The sequence below is a fragment of the Phaseolus vulgaris genome, chromosome 9, assembly GCF_000499845.2.
Source record: "Phaseolus vulgaris cultivar G19833 chromosome 9, P. vulgaris v2.0, whole genome shotgun sequence".
In the NCBI taxonomy this organism is placed as follows: Eukaryota; Viridiplantae; Streptophyta; class Magnoliopsida; order Fabales; family Fabaceae; genus Phaseolus; species Phaseolus vulgaris.
Genome location: NC_023751.2, coordinates 16,230,318 through 16,246,962, shown reverse-complemented (window position 1 = coordinate 16,246,962; position 16,645 = coordinate 16,230,318). Strand labels below are relative to the sequence as shown.

The 16,645-nt window shown below is 32.0% G+C and overlaps 2 protein-coding genes across 3 annotated transcripts; one reads left to right on the top strand and one right to left on the bottom strand.

Moving 5' to 3' along the window:
• Window positions 1–277: 277 nt before the first annotated feature.
• Window positions 278–2,757, top strand: LOC137823005 (protein CUP-SHAPED COTYLEDON 1-like). Of its 2 annotated transcripts, none has more exons than XM_068628074.1 (4): window positions 278–535; window positions 764–977; window positions 1,397–1,668; window positions 1,898–2,757. In XM_068628074.1, exons 1-4 carry the CDS (start codon window positions 530–532, stop codon window positions 2,480–2,482), a joined length of 1,077 nt encoding a protein of 358 aa, XP_068484175.1. In that variant the 5' UTR covers window positions 278–529; the 3' UTR covers window positions 2,483–2,757. The 2 variants fall into 2 exon arrangements, with proteins under 2 accessions (XP_068484175.1, XP_068484176.1); XM_068628075.1 differs by having other exon boundaries at window positions 291–535; window positions 1,901–2,757.
• A 4,479-nt stretch (window positions 2,758–7,236) lies between these two features.
• On the bottom strand, window positions 7,237–16,365 carry LOC137822682 (uncharacterized). Its single transcript, XM_068627629.1, has 15 exons — window positions 16,020–16,365; window positions 15,439–15,566; window positions 15,154–15,225; window positions 14,962–15,075; window positions 13,894–13,962; window positions 13,747–13,803; window positions 12,148–12,201; window positions 12,009–12,071; window positions 11,794–11,856; window positions 11,342–11,506; window positions 11,104–11,259; window positions 9,526–9,606; window positions 9,375–9,436; window positions 9,128–9,259; window positions 7,237–7,581 (listed from the first exon to the last, which is right to left on the bottom strand). Exons 1-14 carry the CDS (start codon window positions 16,180–16,182, stop codon window positions 9,169–9,171), a joined length of 1,338 nt encoding a protein of 445 aa, XP_068483730.1. The 5' UTR covers window positions 16,183–16,365; the 3' UTR covers window positions 7,237–7,581; window positions 9,128–9,168.
• Between the last annotated feature and the right edge of the window lie 280 nt (window positions 16,366–16,645).

The following is a 16,645-nucleotide window of genomic DNA, read 5'->3' as shown; positions in this document are numbered from 1 at the left end:
AAGAAAACCTTCGTTACTATTTATTTATTTTCATCATATATCTTTTATTTTTACCACATTATATACTATTTTTTTCCAAGAGTACTAAATTATCACCATTCAGTAACTTCACATTTTTTATTTATCTCCATTAGGTTTAGGTATTGCTCCTTATAAAATTATCTTTGTAAATCAGCGAGCAAGAAAGTATTGGTTATAGTGGGAGGTCAAGATTGTCATATTCTAATTCAAGTCGAAATAGGTATCCTTCTTGGTATTTACAGCTACTGGACTATCTGCAACTTGAAGGTGAAGACCCACATTTGGTGAAAGCTTCAGAAACACACTCTCCACGTTTTTCTCCCTTACCTTTCTACTTAAATTCCCTACTCTTCATGCATGGTGATTAGTACTAATTGCAAAGCTCTCTCCCCTTATTCTTCTCCTTTATCCTATTTTGCAGTATCCCTTAAGTCATTGTTTCGTTTCCAACTGAACGATATAACTTGTATAAAGCATCAAAACCTGATTGAAGAAGTTTCTCTGATCCATGCAAGTAAGTAACTGCTTAACTTATTGATCTAACAGTTCCTAATTTTCAATGATTTTTCTTCCTCCACTTGAAGAAGAAAGTCTTTGTGATTTATTCTTCTCCAAAGGGTATACTAACTCTTCTTTGGTATTGGATTCATATAACGGAGAGCTTTTAATTGAACTTTCTTCAACGTTCTTCTGCAAAGCTTTTTCCTGACATGTGTATTATGTCACTCTCTGTGTGGTGCAGAAGGAAAAGGAAGCCATTATCAAGGAGGGAACGGATACAGAAATGGAAGGAAGTCTTCCAAAAGAAGAAACCCTACCACCGGGATTTCGATTTCATCCTACCGATGAAGAACTTGTCACTTGCTATCTCCTAAATAAGATATCGGATTCTAATTTTACAGGCAGAGCAATAACTGATGTAGATCTCAACAAAAGTGAGCCATGGGAGCTTCCAGGTACATATATATATATTTGTTATCTGATTAATTATCTTTTGTTTATATGAGATTAGTTTTTATGCTCATGTACCAAGATATAGATGCATGAAACTACATCTTTTTCTTTTCTTTTTTCATACTGTTTTCAATTTATCTTCAGCCTTTTCATCCATAATTTTCAAAAATAGTCAGCACAATATTAAATCTAGGGTTTCTTTTCAATACACGCATCCGACTGGTGCATCCATTATTAATCAAAATATTCCATATATTAAGGTAGACGTTTGTGTTTCTTGTGATATGGATAAGATTTATGCGCTATATATTTAATGTGTATGTAAATAATTCTCCATTTTGGAAGAAAACACAGCAAAGCAAGTTATTCTCTTGTGCAATATATTATTTCTGATTATTCATGATATCTTTTGATGAAATAGGGAAAGCTAAGATGGGTGAAAAAGAATGGTACTTCTTCAGTCTGAGAGACCGTAAATACCCAACTGGTGTGAGAACCAATCGAGCAACGAACACGGGGTATTGGAAGACAACAGGGAAAGACAAGGAGATCCTCAACAGTGCAACCTCTGAATTGATTGGCATGAAGAAGACTTTGGTTTTCTACAAAGGAAGAGCACCCAGAGGAGAGAAAAGCAACTGGGTCATGCATGAATACCGTATGCACTCAAAACCCACCTTCAGAACTACCAGGGTACACATATCATATATTCAACATACTTTACTTTTTCCACTAATCTTAGTGTACAATAGATTAAAATCAATAAACAACATCAGAATTGGGTACCCTTTTTAAGATGAGAGATTATTATTATATGCTCATAAACAATAACAATGTGGAAAACACTTATATTGATCTGTACAAATAAGGGAGAAAAAGAAGATGAACTAATGTAATGTAACATCCACTTCCATACATGCAGCAGGATGAATGGGTGGTTTGCAGGGTGTTCAAGAAGAGTGGCGGGGCAAAAAAGTTCCCTTCTTCCAACCATGCAAGAGCAGTGAATCCGTACAGCTTGGAAATAGGGCCAAATATTATGCCACCACCATTGATGCAATTGGGAGATCCTTCTGCTCATTTCCTTTATGGACGGAACTACATGAGCAGTGTTGAGTTAGGTGAACTTGCAAGGGTTTTAAGAGGAGGTGGATCAACAAGTAGTGTCAATCAACCAATGCAATCCCAATTGGGCTACCCTACATCAGCAGCAGCAGCAGGAGGAGGAGGAGGATTCACCATTTCAGGACTCAATTTGAATCTGGGAGGAGGAGGAGGAGCAACAAGCACAACACAACCCATTTTTCGACCAATGCAACCTTCTTCTGCTGCTCCTGTTCATACAATGGCTCAAGTAGTTGATGTGAATTCCAGCATGATGACAAGTGGTTCTCTTGGTGCAGATGTAGGTTATGGATCAGAATTGAGTAACATGAATTCTCATGGGAATAGGTTTATGGGAATGGAGCATTGCATGGATCTAGACAACTATTGGCCTTCCTACTAAATTGTGATGATGAGACCTTCTTTTAGTTTATTAGGCACATTCTAATACTATATATGACTTTAGTTGCATCAGCTTCCATAAAATTGAAGTTCTTCTTTTTCTCCTTTTTCTAAGTTTCCTGCGGTTAAAGGACAACCGCTATCATAGTGATCGTGTATCATTTCAATCAAGTAACTTTTTGAATGTTTGTTTATCGATTACTTGTATTTTCTCTAATATCCAAAAACACTATATGCTGTTACGTTGTTGCATAACTTGTCCCTGATTATTTCTTTCATTTCATTGTTTTTTTTTTCTTTATGTTAATTGGAACCTGCTAATAAACATTGACAGAATGTAAAAGGGTTTAATAAAAAAAAATTAACAAATAATTTATGAATTAAAAAAGATATTTCAGGTGTTTCAATCTTTATACCAATACAAAATTCTACCTAACTATCTATTTCATAATACCATATATATCAAAAAAAAAAGTCTAGGCTACACAATCTCACCCACCAATATTTTTTAAATTAAAGACAGGAACTATCACAAACAACTCTTCCTAATTAATAATCTGATCAACCTTAACAAATGATTCTTGTTAAGGTACCATTAATACATATGCGAGAGTTTCTACATCCATTAAATATGATTTATTCTGTAAGTTCTATAATTCATTCAGATCCAAATATGAGTAAGATTTTTTTATGTTGATAGTTAAATACCCAACATAATAGATTTTTTGACAATAAAAAAAGGAACCGTCACAAAAAGTAATTTAGGTGGCAAAAGCAATTTTGTTTTTTTTTTATTCGTCAAAAATAATTTTGTGTTGGAATAAAAGATTCAATTAATTTTTGATAAAAAAAACTCAAATCCAGAAACAAAAATCATTGCACGAATAATTAATAGAATATGAACTCCAAGTCAAACATAAAATGGCAATCCAATTTATGTGTTTAGAGGGAGTTTTATTTTACATCTATAAATATATATATATATATATAATTGAATATTTTATGTATAATCTAAATCCAAATATTTAATTTATATTTTTATTTATATTTTTATAAAAATAATTTGAATTTTTTATGAATTTAAATATAAATTTAAATCCAAATCTATATTTTTATAAAAAAAATTATAGATCTACATAATATTAAAAAATTATTAGTATAATGTAATTAAAATTTATCCTTTTTTTTATAAAATTTCATTATTAACTTTTGAATGTTAAGTATACATTAATTTTAACATTTTATTGTACATGAACATTTTTATGTTTGTACATTATATTTATTTAATATATATCTAAATAAGTTACATTTTATAAGATATTTTTTATCCTAATTTCACTTTCTTTTACATAACATAGTCCTCTAATCTTTTTATTCAAATTTTTTTTTTAAAAAAAATTGTCTATTTTAAAATAAATATTATATTAAAAATATATACACAGACTAAAATTAAAATCCACTCATTTTATAAAATAAAATAAAAACTTCATTTTGAATATATATATAAAAATTAAAAATAATTTTTTTATACACTAATATAAGGTTATTAGTAAAAGATACTTTTTAACCTAAACATAAGGGTGCGTGTTAGTGCAAGTAGTGATTAAGTCACATAAATATATTTTAACGTGTGTGTTTTAGTGCATGTAGTGGTTAAGTTGCATGCATCGTGGCATGAGTAAGGGTGTCCACGTAAACAGAGAATTTTACTATTGTTAGCTTAAGATAGTTTTCCTACCCATGTTGGGTTATGGATCCTTTGGCATGTATACGGCTGATTCGGTAAAACTAGTTAGCGTTTGGTTTGGTTGGTCCTTTGTCCGACGATTTTAGGTGTCAAGTTAGGAGTTAGATTCTATGTGTTCTTGTAAAAGGGTTGGACCACCCCTGAAGTGGTCCCCATTTATTTATTTTTTATTGCTGATAAAAAAAAACGCTTAAAATAGTGTCCTGTTGGCAGGTGGTTTTCTTGTTGTTATTTTATGCTTTCAATTGAGATTAGATTCTCATGAGAGAAAGTTGTTACAAGAGATAAGTTATAAAAGAGACTTGAAACCCCAGGTAAAGGTACGTTGTTTCTTAAACTGAATACTTCTTTAATTTTAGTAAGCTCTTACTGACTTAACGTCGAAGTGTGATCAACAAGTAAATTTCTTCTATTTCAATGAAGTCACGTTCTAGTGCAATAAGAGGTATAACGGATTTCAGAAAAGACAACCGAAGCTAAAGTTTATCACCAGAGAACCGACGAAAACAATAATACTTAATACCTCAAATCAATTTTAATTATTTACATTAAATAAGTTATCTGAATTGCCCTGGAAAAAAATAAAGTTAACAAAATCAACAGTTAAGCCCAAATTTATGCAAACCAGCCTACATTTTTAATAGCCCAAACTTCTTTTCACTCCCAAAACTTGCCCAAATTTCAGCAAACCAGCCTACATTTTTAATGGCCCAAACTTTTTTTTCACACCCATAACTTTCTTCCGCACTCCCAGAAATATGAAAATTTTCAGTTTGTCATTTCAGATTATTCAATTTCAAAGTAATTTTTTTAACAAAAATAATCCAAACACTATTTTAACTTTCAAACTGTGAAAATTATAAATTATCTTTTTACATAAAAAAAAAAACTCTAAATTGTGTAACATAAAAAAATTCTAGATTGTAGAGTCTAAAAGTATTTTTCTTTTACTTCACGATTGGATACTATAATCTGACTATATCTTCTAAATTCCACTGTTCAAAATATATTTTATGTAAAAAAAATATTTTTAAAGTGTATAATCAAATCTTTATATTTACACAGTCCAAAATACTTTCTTTTTTAATCCATTTATAATAATATACATAAATTAGAGTAACCTGACAACAAGGATGCGGTAGCTATGGTGCAGCAAGGGAACTGTTTAGTCTCTTCCCACCTCCATATCTTCTTCTGCCACCTCCATACACAACATGAAAATACATTTTTATCCTTCTTGTGTCACTCCCATAGAATAGTTCCCATAGAATAGTTTCTGGATTATGTAATCCGAAAAGTAATCATGCATCTGAAAAAAGGCTTCCAGATTATGTAATCTGGAAGCCAATTACAAATTTGAAAAATAACTTTTGGATTGTGTAATCCGGAATATTATAAAGGGGCATTTTTCGAAATTCGAAAATTTATGGAGGTGAGAGAAGAAGGTATGGAGGTGCAGGAAGAAACAGTCACCGAAAACTATAGAAGTGCAGAGAGAAAAAAAAAGCCCACATTACTAGTTTTACAAGCCAACCTACTAACTAAAACCTGTTTACCAAAGCTAATGGGCTTTTGCATCCCACACTTCCTTTATTTCTTCCTACACCCTCAATTATTTTTAAAATGATCAATTTATTTTTTTATAACAACCATAGTCATAGACATACCCGCATTAATTTTCGAAATTTTTTCATTAAAAAATTCAAAATAACAATTTAAGTTTTATATGTACGCTTGGAAAGACCAAAAATAACTATGAATAGTTGGATGAAGGAAGCATTTGTTTAGCTAATGATAGAAGGACGGTGTCTTCCTGCACCTCTATAGATTCTTGTTACACCTCATACTTTCTAAAATACCAAAAATATTTTTTACTCTATTAATGTTTTTTAATTTGAAATGGTTAATCTGAAAAAAAGTTCCAAATTACAGAATTAGAAGATTGAAAATAATTCCATCCAGAATGGTTTTTAATTATATTTCTGAATTTCCAGATCCGTAATAGTTTTCAGATTATAATATCTTTTAGATTTTATAATCCAAAATGTATATTTTTTAAAATAAAAATACATTTCTGGATTGTAAAATCAAGAAAGTATTTTTTAAAAACAAAATGATCTTTTCATAAATATAATTTATGCGATGCCAGGAGAAGCTATGGAAATGTCAGGAAAAACCATGGAGAAGATAACGCCTACAAGATATAAAAGCTTACAGATTTTGACCTTTTCCATCTAAACAAATAGAAAGACTTTCACTGCAAGAATGAAAATAAGACTAACGCTAACAAATGTAACAGCGACATACGATCTTCCGAAGCTGATAAAACCAAAGCAGCTCTCTTCAATTTACTTACAGTTTAGTTCATTTGTTTTCCCAGTTCCACCTGCGTCCCTCACGTTGGTTATAGAATTGTGTTTGATGAGATTCATGCACGGCATCATCTGTTACGTGCATGTTGGTGAGTTGTATTTTATTTTTCCGATTTTTTCTTTGGAACGTAACATTTATGTACATGTTTTAACTAGTGATCTGATATCACTCATGTCATCTCCTAGTTCCCTTAATAAAATTTAACTACAAAATAAACTTTGTAATGCAAGAGATTTGAACTAGGGAAATGATCCCGTAGCTACTGAAATAACTATGTAAAAAAGGAAATTCAGGTATATATTACCTGTGTCCATTCGATCCATAATTCGTGAACTGAACCATAATTCATGAATTCAACCATATTGATATTTTTCTCCTAAACCAAATCAAATTAAATCACACGCTTTCAAGAGCACTAGAGAGATTCTCCACAAGAATAAACATTAAAGTTTCAATAGAGAAACTCTCTAAAGCACTTCTAACTTAAACAGAAAATTCCTCACTTAACAAGTCAATTAGTTTTCGATATGGGAGTAAATAATATGATATTACCACAATTGTTTAATAATTTCCAAGATAATTCAAGAAACTTAAACAGAAAAAAATGGGGGGAGTCAGTAAGTTCCAATGAAGAATAGCTCATGAATTAGTTTCTTTTAGAAATAAATTTAAAGTTCCGCAGAAAACCGCGACAGAAAGAAATTTTCTGATTCTAATAAACATACATCAAGTGGAAACACTTTTGACTGTCAAGAATTTTAGAAAATAAAACCGACAGGACATGGGAGTGCCAAGTCTAATAACAAATATAACACAGTGACAGAAAATACATAAACACCTAAACATAGTGTGTGTGCCCAACTCTACAGTGAAACATCCTAAAGTTACCTCACCCAGAAAAAGAGAAGCAAAATATTCAAAACCCCACATGACATGAAAGATATAGCCCTCCATAAACCCATGCGAACAGGAAAAATTATCTGCAATAAACAGAAACAGTATTTTTCAGCATCGTATTTCAATATGAATAATGAAAAACAAAATTATGTAAAAACTCGATTGCACAATAAAAGTAAGAGCATTTTAGGAAAATATAAATTTTTAAAGTTTCAACAGTTGAGCTGAAAAAAAGAAGTTTTAATTTCAGTGTATAAGTAACAACTAAAATTTGCAAAAGGCTTTTTTTTCTGAAAATATTTAACTTCTCATAAATACTATTTTTCATATATAAAATGTTATTTGTTGTCTCATCCAAGAAATTATTTTAAATTCACTTTTCAACAGCTTTACTGAACAAAAACTCATCATATAAACCTATTATTCGAAATAAGAAACGCTGAAATGTATCATAGTTTCATGCTTCCATTTATGAAGCTCAACGTGATAAATATATACTTATCAACGCCACCACCATCCAGATGTCAAATCATCTAACTACTACAGAACCAATTTCTACCAATACGATGCTCACACAATGTCATAAAGTGAATTCCACTTTTCTATCTGTTTTTGTTGGCCTCATTAGCTTTTGATATCAATTGTCAAATTCAAATAGCTTTGAGCTCACAATGAATCTTCTAAGACTCTTGATGCTCATTACTGCTTTACTTAAATTAAGAAGATATTAAAAAAGTAGGTTACTAAAAGAGCCTTAACTCAAGTGGCACCAATTAACTTCAGAGATTTATTTGATCCTCAGATGAAATCCCTACTTTTCCCCCATTTTAACCTACCCTCTACCACGTTGACTAGGTCACAGATCTCCTTTATAACACTCCCTCCAAAGGAGTTTTTTTTCTTTAAGATACTAATTCAAAAATTAGGAACTCATTCTACAGTGATGTATCTCCAAATGAGAAGCAAACTTATGGTGGCCATACAGATAGGTTTGACCCTTCCAAATGAAATCAAATAAATTAACATGACCTAGGCACGTTAACTAAATTACTACACTGAATTACACATTCTATGAAACTAATGTTTTACCCTCATCAACAAAAATATTTTATTATAACCAAGTGAATTGTTGAATACCAGAGCAGAAACTGAGGAGGAAAATAGGACACTCGTTTTTCTAATGTTAAAACCATTTGATAAGGAAGGAATGATAACCTTTCCAATCAATAAGGTTTCATTATCAAATACAATTAAGATAGCAGGGGCATCAGGTTTTCAATTTAGAGAAGCTTCTTTCTAATCTCATAATTTAGTGAATGAGACAATGTTTGTTTTCCTCTGAGAAAAATATCAATTCACAACAAGGTGGTTTTATTTAAAAGACCAAACCAAGCTTTTCATGTATGACTAGCTCAACACCCAAAATTATTTCCCCTTTAGCTCTCAAATCTTTCAAGTAAATAAAAATAGGCAGTCAATTGAAAATAAAATCACAAAAGCAAATTCACACAAGCATGATATGTAACAGTTTATGGTAAAGATACCAAAGCACACTTTTCATCATGCTGCATAAAATAAAGTTAATGAAAATATCCTGAATCAAATCAATAATAGAATAGAATGGCATACCTAAATTCCTTTTCAGGAAAAAAATAAGGCACGATCTAACTTCATGATGTGTGCTTGTCTGGATGGCCTCGCTTAGCTTTGCGTCGTGCATGGTTATTTCCACTTCGAGAAGGTTTATTCACTTTCTTATTGCTGCAGACAACAAAAGGTGTTACTATTAAGTTCCAAATATATGTGTAAAGAGAACATACAGATCAATAAAAAGTAAATCAGTGCACAAATTTTGAAAAAGACATTGAAGACTGACCAGAACACAGCTGAAAACACTCTAGCCACAAAAATAATGGGTAGAGCCAAAAGAGCAGAGGCCTGCAAAATTGACAAAATACTAGTAAATTCACCTAATCACTGTCAATTTCAGTAATTCTTATCAGGACAGAAAATCTTTAATTGCATACCGCAAACCATTCCAACTCTTTGGTAGCAAGAGGTCTAGTGAGCTCATGCTTCTTCAGTGTCTCTTGGACAGTGGCTTGGACCTTCATTGGGAAAAAAAATCAATACCAAAAGAAAAATACAATTAATCATATAATAATACCGGCATAGTTTTCAGCATTTATTGATTAAACAATAATTACAAAAAGTTAACAGAACTCTTTACTAATGTAGTAGAATCAAAGGAAATGTTATTTGAACCAGATCAACCCAATACAAACCAGACAGTTTTCCATGGATGACTTGGTGCGATTAAATGACTTGAACTAATCATGTTGAATTTAAAAAAAAAAACACAAAACACTCTCCATTTTGAATAACTTTTTATTAAAAAATATGAAGCTTCTTTTGCACGCAAAGTGACTTCTCTTGACAACAGTTCACCCTTTGACATTGTACAAACTCCCAAATCTGAAATTTTGAATTTTCACGTTGTGTCTAGCACTTTTCACACAGTTACTAACTCAATCTAAATGTTTACTTGATTGGAAGTGTATTATCCTGCTAAGTGAGGGAATTTTGACAGAAGTTTATACCAAAGTTTCAGTAATAGGACTTCAATCCAAGACAAGAAGCATTTAAAAATAAATATTATTAGTAGAGTAGGATTTTTACTTAAACGCATGAAAAATATTAAAACATATACAAATTTGATATGCACCACTTCATGTGGTTCAACTAGTGATTCACTGGTTTGACACAATGACTCATTAACCTAAAATATTGACCGAGTCAATGATCAGTTTGGTTGATAACATTCGAGCATACCACCATACTGCCCTCTAACATGTATATTTACATAATGTAAAAGAATAATTTCTCCTTTATTTTTCTTTAGTTCTATCATACTGAGTCCTGATAGTATGTATAGAGCTGTAACTCTGACTCAAACACCTTTAGTAAATTTCATCAAGACCAATACAAATTCTTTCTTTTATTTCTCCTCAATTCTGATATACAAGTATATCAATTTGGCTTTCACCATATTTCCTCCTTTAAAAAAATAAAATTAAGACTGATTACTGATTGCAGGAATGGCCGATTATAAATTTCAAAAGACAGACTGCCAACCAAAGTTTATATCGACAATTTTCTCATTAGTAGATAGAGTGTGCAACAGGAATACTGTAAAAAACAATAAGTGTCGATATCAGAAATAAATAATGACAAGCAATGAGTGATTGCATATACTTCCTCTTTTTTAACAACTAAAATTGATTAAAGGAAAGAACAACTATATATATCAAAAGACAAAGATTGCCAACCAAAGTTCACATTTTCAAAAAAAAAATATATAAATGCAGTGCAAAAGAAAACATGTAACAACTAAAATTGATTAAAGGAAGGAACAACTACATATTCCAAAAGACAAAGATTGCCAACCAAAGTTCACATTTTCAAAAAAAATTATAAATACAGTGCAAAAGGAAAACATGTAAAAAAAATAATAAAGGTGTTTATATCAGGCAATAAATTAATGACAAATACAATAAGGATTGCATAAGTTTTTCAATATTCTAAAAAAAGATGAAGGCTGACACCTGGCGATGATATGTAGTAGCTGATTCCAAAAACTTCCCATAAACATGAACAACATTATTCGTGTAGGGCTTCAAAACCACTTGTACTTTATCAACATGAGGTTTAGCTGCAACAGCAATCTGATCAATGTATGGCTTGCTGAACTTTCTAGCTTCCTGTCAACCAATAGTATACCTTAAGAAACAGATCTGCAAGCAAAACAAACAAACCACAAGGATGAATTGAAGAGACTTGCACCTGATAATAAGGATAAACAAATTCTTTTGCGTTGCTTAAATGGGGAGAAATTGTCTTCTTGGTAGCCTCATAACCTTCAACAGTTTTTGTGGTCAATAATTGCACATGCGGTTCAGCACTTGTTTTCACTACAGACCACTGTTCTTTTACAGCAGGGACCCATTTCTTCAATTGAAAGGAGGAAATGAAAAAGAAAACAATTCAATTTGGCTGGGTATTTAAGAAAATCAAAATATATTTACAATCAAGGAAGCTCACAAATGGATACCAATTACCAAAATATTAGGATGAGGGTTAAAAAAGACAATTCTGAAACAATTCCATATGGACCATAATTGCAGTATAGTACTGACAAGAAGTGCATGCTTTTTGGCCATAATTGTAGTTACACTACCACATAGAAACATGCCCAGCAAAGCATAGCAAAAAACTGAAATAAATGGAGGCCTTACAGTTTTAATGGTTTCCACATGAGGTTCAGCCCACTTTCCAGCTTGTGCCTTCTTCTCTAGGGCCTAGAGTAAATACGAAATCATTACAATAAAGAAGCCTATATGCTCGCTTGTAAATAAAGAAATAACATAAATAGTGTATCTGTAATTGATTAACATGTCAAAAGAAATATCAGAAACAACAGATTAATAGCCAAAATAAAAACCAACATTACCTTTAATGTAAGTGTTTCCCAAACAGGTTTCCCATGTTTGTTCCATTGAGTTTCAGCACAAGACTGGCAGAAAAAAAATATCTCAGAACTGGTGATGAAGGCTGTTCTAATAAACATTAGAGATACAACATAGACTCACCTTACTATGAATATAGTGTACAGCAAGCCAAGGTGGAAGCCAAGCACCATGTGTCTGATTATAACACCAGTATGAGATAATTCAATGTACATAATTATAATTGTTAATATAATAAAAAGTTGAAGAGAATGAAATGGTTTTCCAATATAGCATTAATTGTAGCAATAGGCAGCTGCTGCTTACAAAACAAAAATGGAAAAAGCTAAAATCCTACAATTTAACAATTAAATAGAAAATATTATATATGACCCAAAAAAATGGAAAAATCATTACGCAATTCATTTCAAAATATTAAGATTATGGAAATTCAGTTTAGAACTTTAGATTTTAAATTTCTCATATTTGAAGGAATGTGGTGAAATCATTACACAAAGCATTTCAAAATAATAAGATTATAGAAATTCGTTCTGACCTAAAGATTTTATATTTTTCATATTTTGAAGGGTATTTGGACTAGGTGTTCTAGGCTATGCATATTAAACTGGATCTAAGGAAGGCATTAATAGTAGTTTGGCATCTGCTTGGAGCTACATCAAAATTCACAACACAAGTTCAGTCTCACCCTGGTTGTCCATGTGTCCGACTCAAACATAATGAGGCTGAGATTTCTATGATTGAGTCACATGCTAGTTTGAGTTACAGGATTCGACAATGATTAGAGCTTTCTATGGTCCCTTGCTGGTGTATGGCAAGTTTCTAAAAAAATTAGGAATGTCCAGTGTTTCTGGTAAATGTAGCTGTTCATGCTAGCCACACTCAAAGGATTAAATCAAGGATGAATTATGAGATTTTACCTTTTCTAGTTTATGAAAATTAAGTTATCATGAGTTTATGGATTCTGTTCATTAAGCACTGAATTTAATTTGGAAACTATACATCAGAAACCAGCATTTATATGTATAAGTGTAATTTTCAAATAATATTTTATTTAGTATGTAACATATACTTTTACTTCACTTTTATTTGACCTCCAGTATTTTTTTGGTCAAATATTATTTTTGAGAACCCTGGTCCAAGGCCAAGAGCCACCATGTTTATCACAAAGCATCGCACTTAAATAGCTGTTATGGCAGCACAAAAGCACCATTGCAAAGTGGAATTTATAGGATCTACATTTGCAACTCATTCTGCCATTGCCATGGTTGCATCATGCAGTCTGCATCGTCCTGTCATCTCCAACAAGCCTCCACTCAATTGAACTTTAAGTTAATTTTTATTTTTTATGCATATTATTTTTATTAGCATACAGCTTAATTTTTTTTATACATATACAATTGATCTTTTCAACTGATATGCGACATCTGCTATTTTCTCACGATTTTATCCAATATATGATATCCAATCAATAAGCAATGGAATGAGTGGAGGCTTAGTATTAATATGTTGACATTTTCAATAACAACCCTAAAACCTTAGCCATCAAAATCAACTATTCACTATTGTGCAAGGCTATAAAATAAAATGACCCATAATTGAAAGAAACTCCTCAGTTTCAGATAGAAGGCACAACATTGACAATTAAAATGGCTATAAAAATGTACAGCCATGTAAGAATGATATAAAGGTGTAGGGTAGTCAACTGAATTGGTGAATTATTACCTCCCTCAACTCTGTTTTTATGATAGCTGTCTCAAACTTAGCCTTCACCATCTCTTCCTAAACAAGAATATTATGTGAAAAACAAGAGACTTCAGATCATCAAGCATCCTGCACAATGTAGACAAGAAAATATATGCACTAACATACCTCGGCAACTTTAAGAGCACGTTCAGTTTTCTGAATTTGTGTCCTCTGCTCCTCGTTTATCTTTTGAAGCTGTGAAAAATATACTTACTCAGGTAACCGCATCATCCTTAGAGAGAATATGTTTCAATAACTTGAAAATTGATTACAGTACTGCAGGTAACTAGTGAAAAATAATGACATAGTGGTTTTTAATTTATTTTTTGCAAGTAATAGAGTTCACTAGTAATTCTCTTAGATCTACAATCAGAGTAGGATCAACCTAAAGCCAACAGCAATAGATATTATTATTATACCAACTAACAAAAAACTAGCAGCTAACGATAATGTTGTCAGAAGAGGGATGCACGTCAACCCATGCATAATCCAAAAGCATGCACCAATAAAAAATGAATAGTAAATTCAACACATAAATAAACAAACAGCAAGGTGGTGCTGCCTGCTGAGCTCTGACAACTTCAGTTTCTAAGACCTACAGAAGGCTCCAACCATGGGAATATCCTAATTCACACTTGCTTGTCAATAGTAGCATAAAAACTTCTACACCATTAACAGCTCAAAGCAAACTCTCCGAAAATTTCCAAATTTTCGGGAATCAGAACATACAGCACCTATTAAGTCATAGTGGAAAGGGGAAAGTAGAGATAGGCGGGACTATACATGCAAAAAAATAGCAGAGAAGTATCTTTTGAGCCTGTTGTTCACAACTAGAAGAATAAAGTCATAATTACAACACAAATGAAGGAGAAAAAAGGAGAATAACATGTGAAAAGCAAAAGGTATATATGCAGAAAATTGAGATTAACATGCCCTTCCCATTGTGAGAATTGAACATGACAAGGTGCACAAGGTACTCCTAGAACAGATCAATTTTATTACAAGACTCGTTGATAAGAAGAAGGGAGATGAAAAGGGAATATAACTCCAAGTAAGTGTAATTAAAATACTAAAGCATTTACACAAAAATCAACAGTAAATAGAGATTAAGAACTAGTTTCAAGGACAAAAAAAATGAGATGTACTTAAAAGAAGATTTGTAAAAACAGAAATGTAGGTAAACTTAAAACTTACAGCTTCTAATTTTGAGTTCAAGTCATGAACTTTTTTCTCTAACCCAAGTACTCGAGTTTCCCAGTTCCCTTTCTCCTTGTTTTGTGTTTCTAGTTCCCTTTTGAGCTTGTCCACCTGCATAAAGAATTTCAGAGTCTGCACTATAGAATAGTGATCATACGTGATACTTCTACTAGCTGATTTATACGTAACCTGCTTCTGTAGTTCACCAGCACGGGCATGAGCCTTTCCAACTTGCTCTTCAGCATCCAATGACCCTTTTTTCTAAGAGGAAAAATTACTTTTGAAAGTTTTCTAATATACAATTTATTATCAAAATAAATAAATAAATGCTACCAACAATAAAGTATGAGAATGGATGTTTACATTTACCATCGATACTCAAATTATCATAATCACATGGAGAAATACAACAGTCAATATATAAAAAAACACACACTAAAGAATAAAAATTGCAATTCAGGCCTTGTCCCACACCTGGAGAGAAGCAACATCATTCTGCAGGGACTGTATGGTAACCGATTTATCTTCAATGATTTTTTCTTTTCTGGCCACAATTTCGTCCTTCTTCTTCACTTCTTCCGACTTTTCTCTGATTTCAGATTCTTCAAAAAAAAAAAACACGACATGCATTAGCCATAAAAAGATCCCGTCAGAAATAAGTATACATCTAAATGGAAAAGGCGAGGGATTATAACTCCTTGGAATTCAAATGATATGAAACGAAACCATAAAAGAAGTGATTCCAACCATAAATCATTAGCGACGCAAAAAAGTTATTTGTATAAAGATCAATCAATAATACTCTTTCGCGAAGACAAATAAAGACCAGAAATTGCCTTTTAAACACATCGACTGCAACTAATTGAAAATCGTGAGCGCGACAACAGCACGATTCGCAATCATAGCACAGTCCTGATTTCAAACTAAAAATTGCACAGAAACAAAAATCGTAGACGCGGACATTTTGGTAACGAAGAGTGCAACTACTAAAATTGAAATCTAGAAAATGAAAAGTCGAGATAGGTTTTCATTTTGCATAGAAGACGAAAACAGACCGAGAATTCGGATCTTAGAATTGAGTTGATCTAATTGGATCTTGAAGGCGGAGGCATCAGGCTCTGCTGCGGTTCCATCGATGGAAACATCAGCCTCGGCCCCGACGACGGCGAAAATTAGGGTTACTGAAAACGCAAAGAAGAAGAGCTTCGTAGGCGCCATCGCAATACAGATTTGCTTTGCCGCCAACAAAGCTTCGAAGAAAAACACACCCTCGTCGGTGTTCTGATATTTATAACACCCTCGTCGTTTCCAAAGAAGCTTTTCTATTTTGATTTTCTTTTTCTCTTAAAATAAACAATAATTGAATATTCATGTTTTTCTTTATTATAGTATATACTGAACACTGATACATTCACTCTTTAAGCTATTATTGAATCGGCCAATAATAGAAATTTTATTTAATTTTATAATAATATCCTAAAATTAAACGTTTTTCTTTTTTTACTTAGTGGTTTAAAAAGTTTTAGTGTAAATAAAAAAAAAAAGGAAACACGAGGTGGGCGTGGCGGAATCTGATCTGATCTTTATTTTAAAGACTATACTATGTGAACAAGTGGCAACTAATGACCCACCAAAATCTAATGATCCATTCATAATAATGTTGACGTAAGACAGTTTTGTT

Coding starts and splice junctions, on each gene's coding strand:
- LOC137823005 (XM_068628074.1), top strand. Junction 978..1,396: donor TGAGCCATGGGAGCTTCCAG/GTACATATATAT, acceptor TTGATGAAATAG/GGAAAGCTAAGATGGGTGAA. Junction 1,669..1,897: donor CCACCTTCAGAACTACCAGG/GTACACATATCA, acceptor CCATACATGCAG/CAGGATGAATGGGTGGTTTG.
- LOC137822682 (XM_068627629.1), bottom strand. CDS start 16,182: ATGGCGCCTACGAAGCTCTTCTTCTTTGCGTTTTCAGTAACCCTAATT. Junction 15,226..15,438: donor ATGATGTTGCTTCTCTCCAG/GTGTGGGACAAG, acceptor TTTTCCTCTTAG/AAAAAAGGGTCATTGGATGC. Junction 11,507..11,793: donor ATGTGGAAACCATTAAAACT/GTAAGGCCTCCA, acceptor TTTCAATTGAAG/AAATGGGTCCCTGCTGTAAA.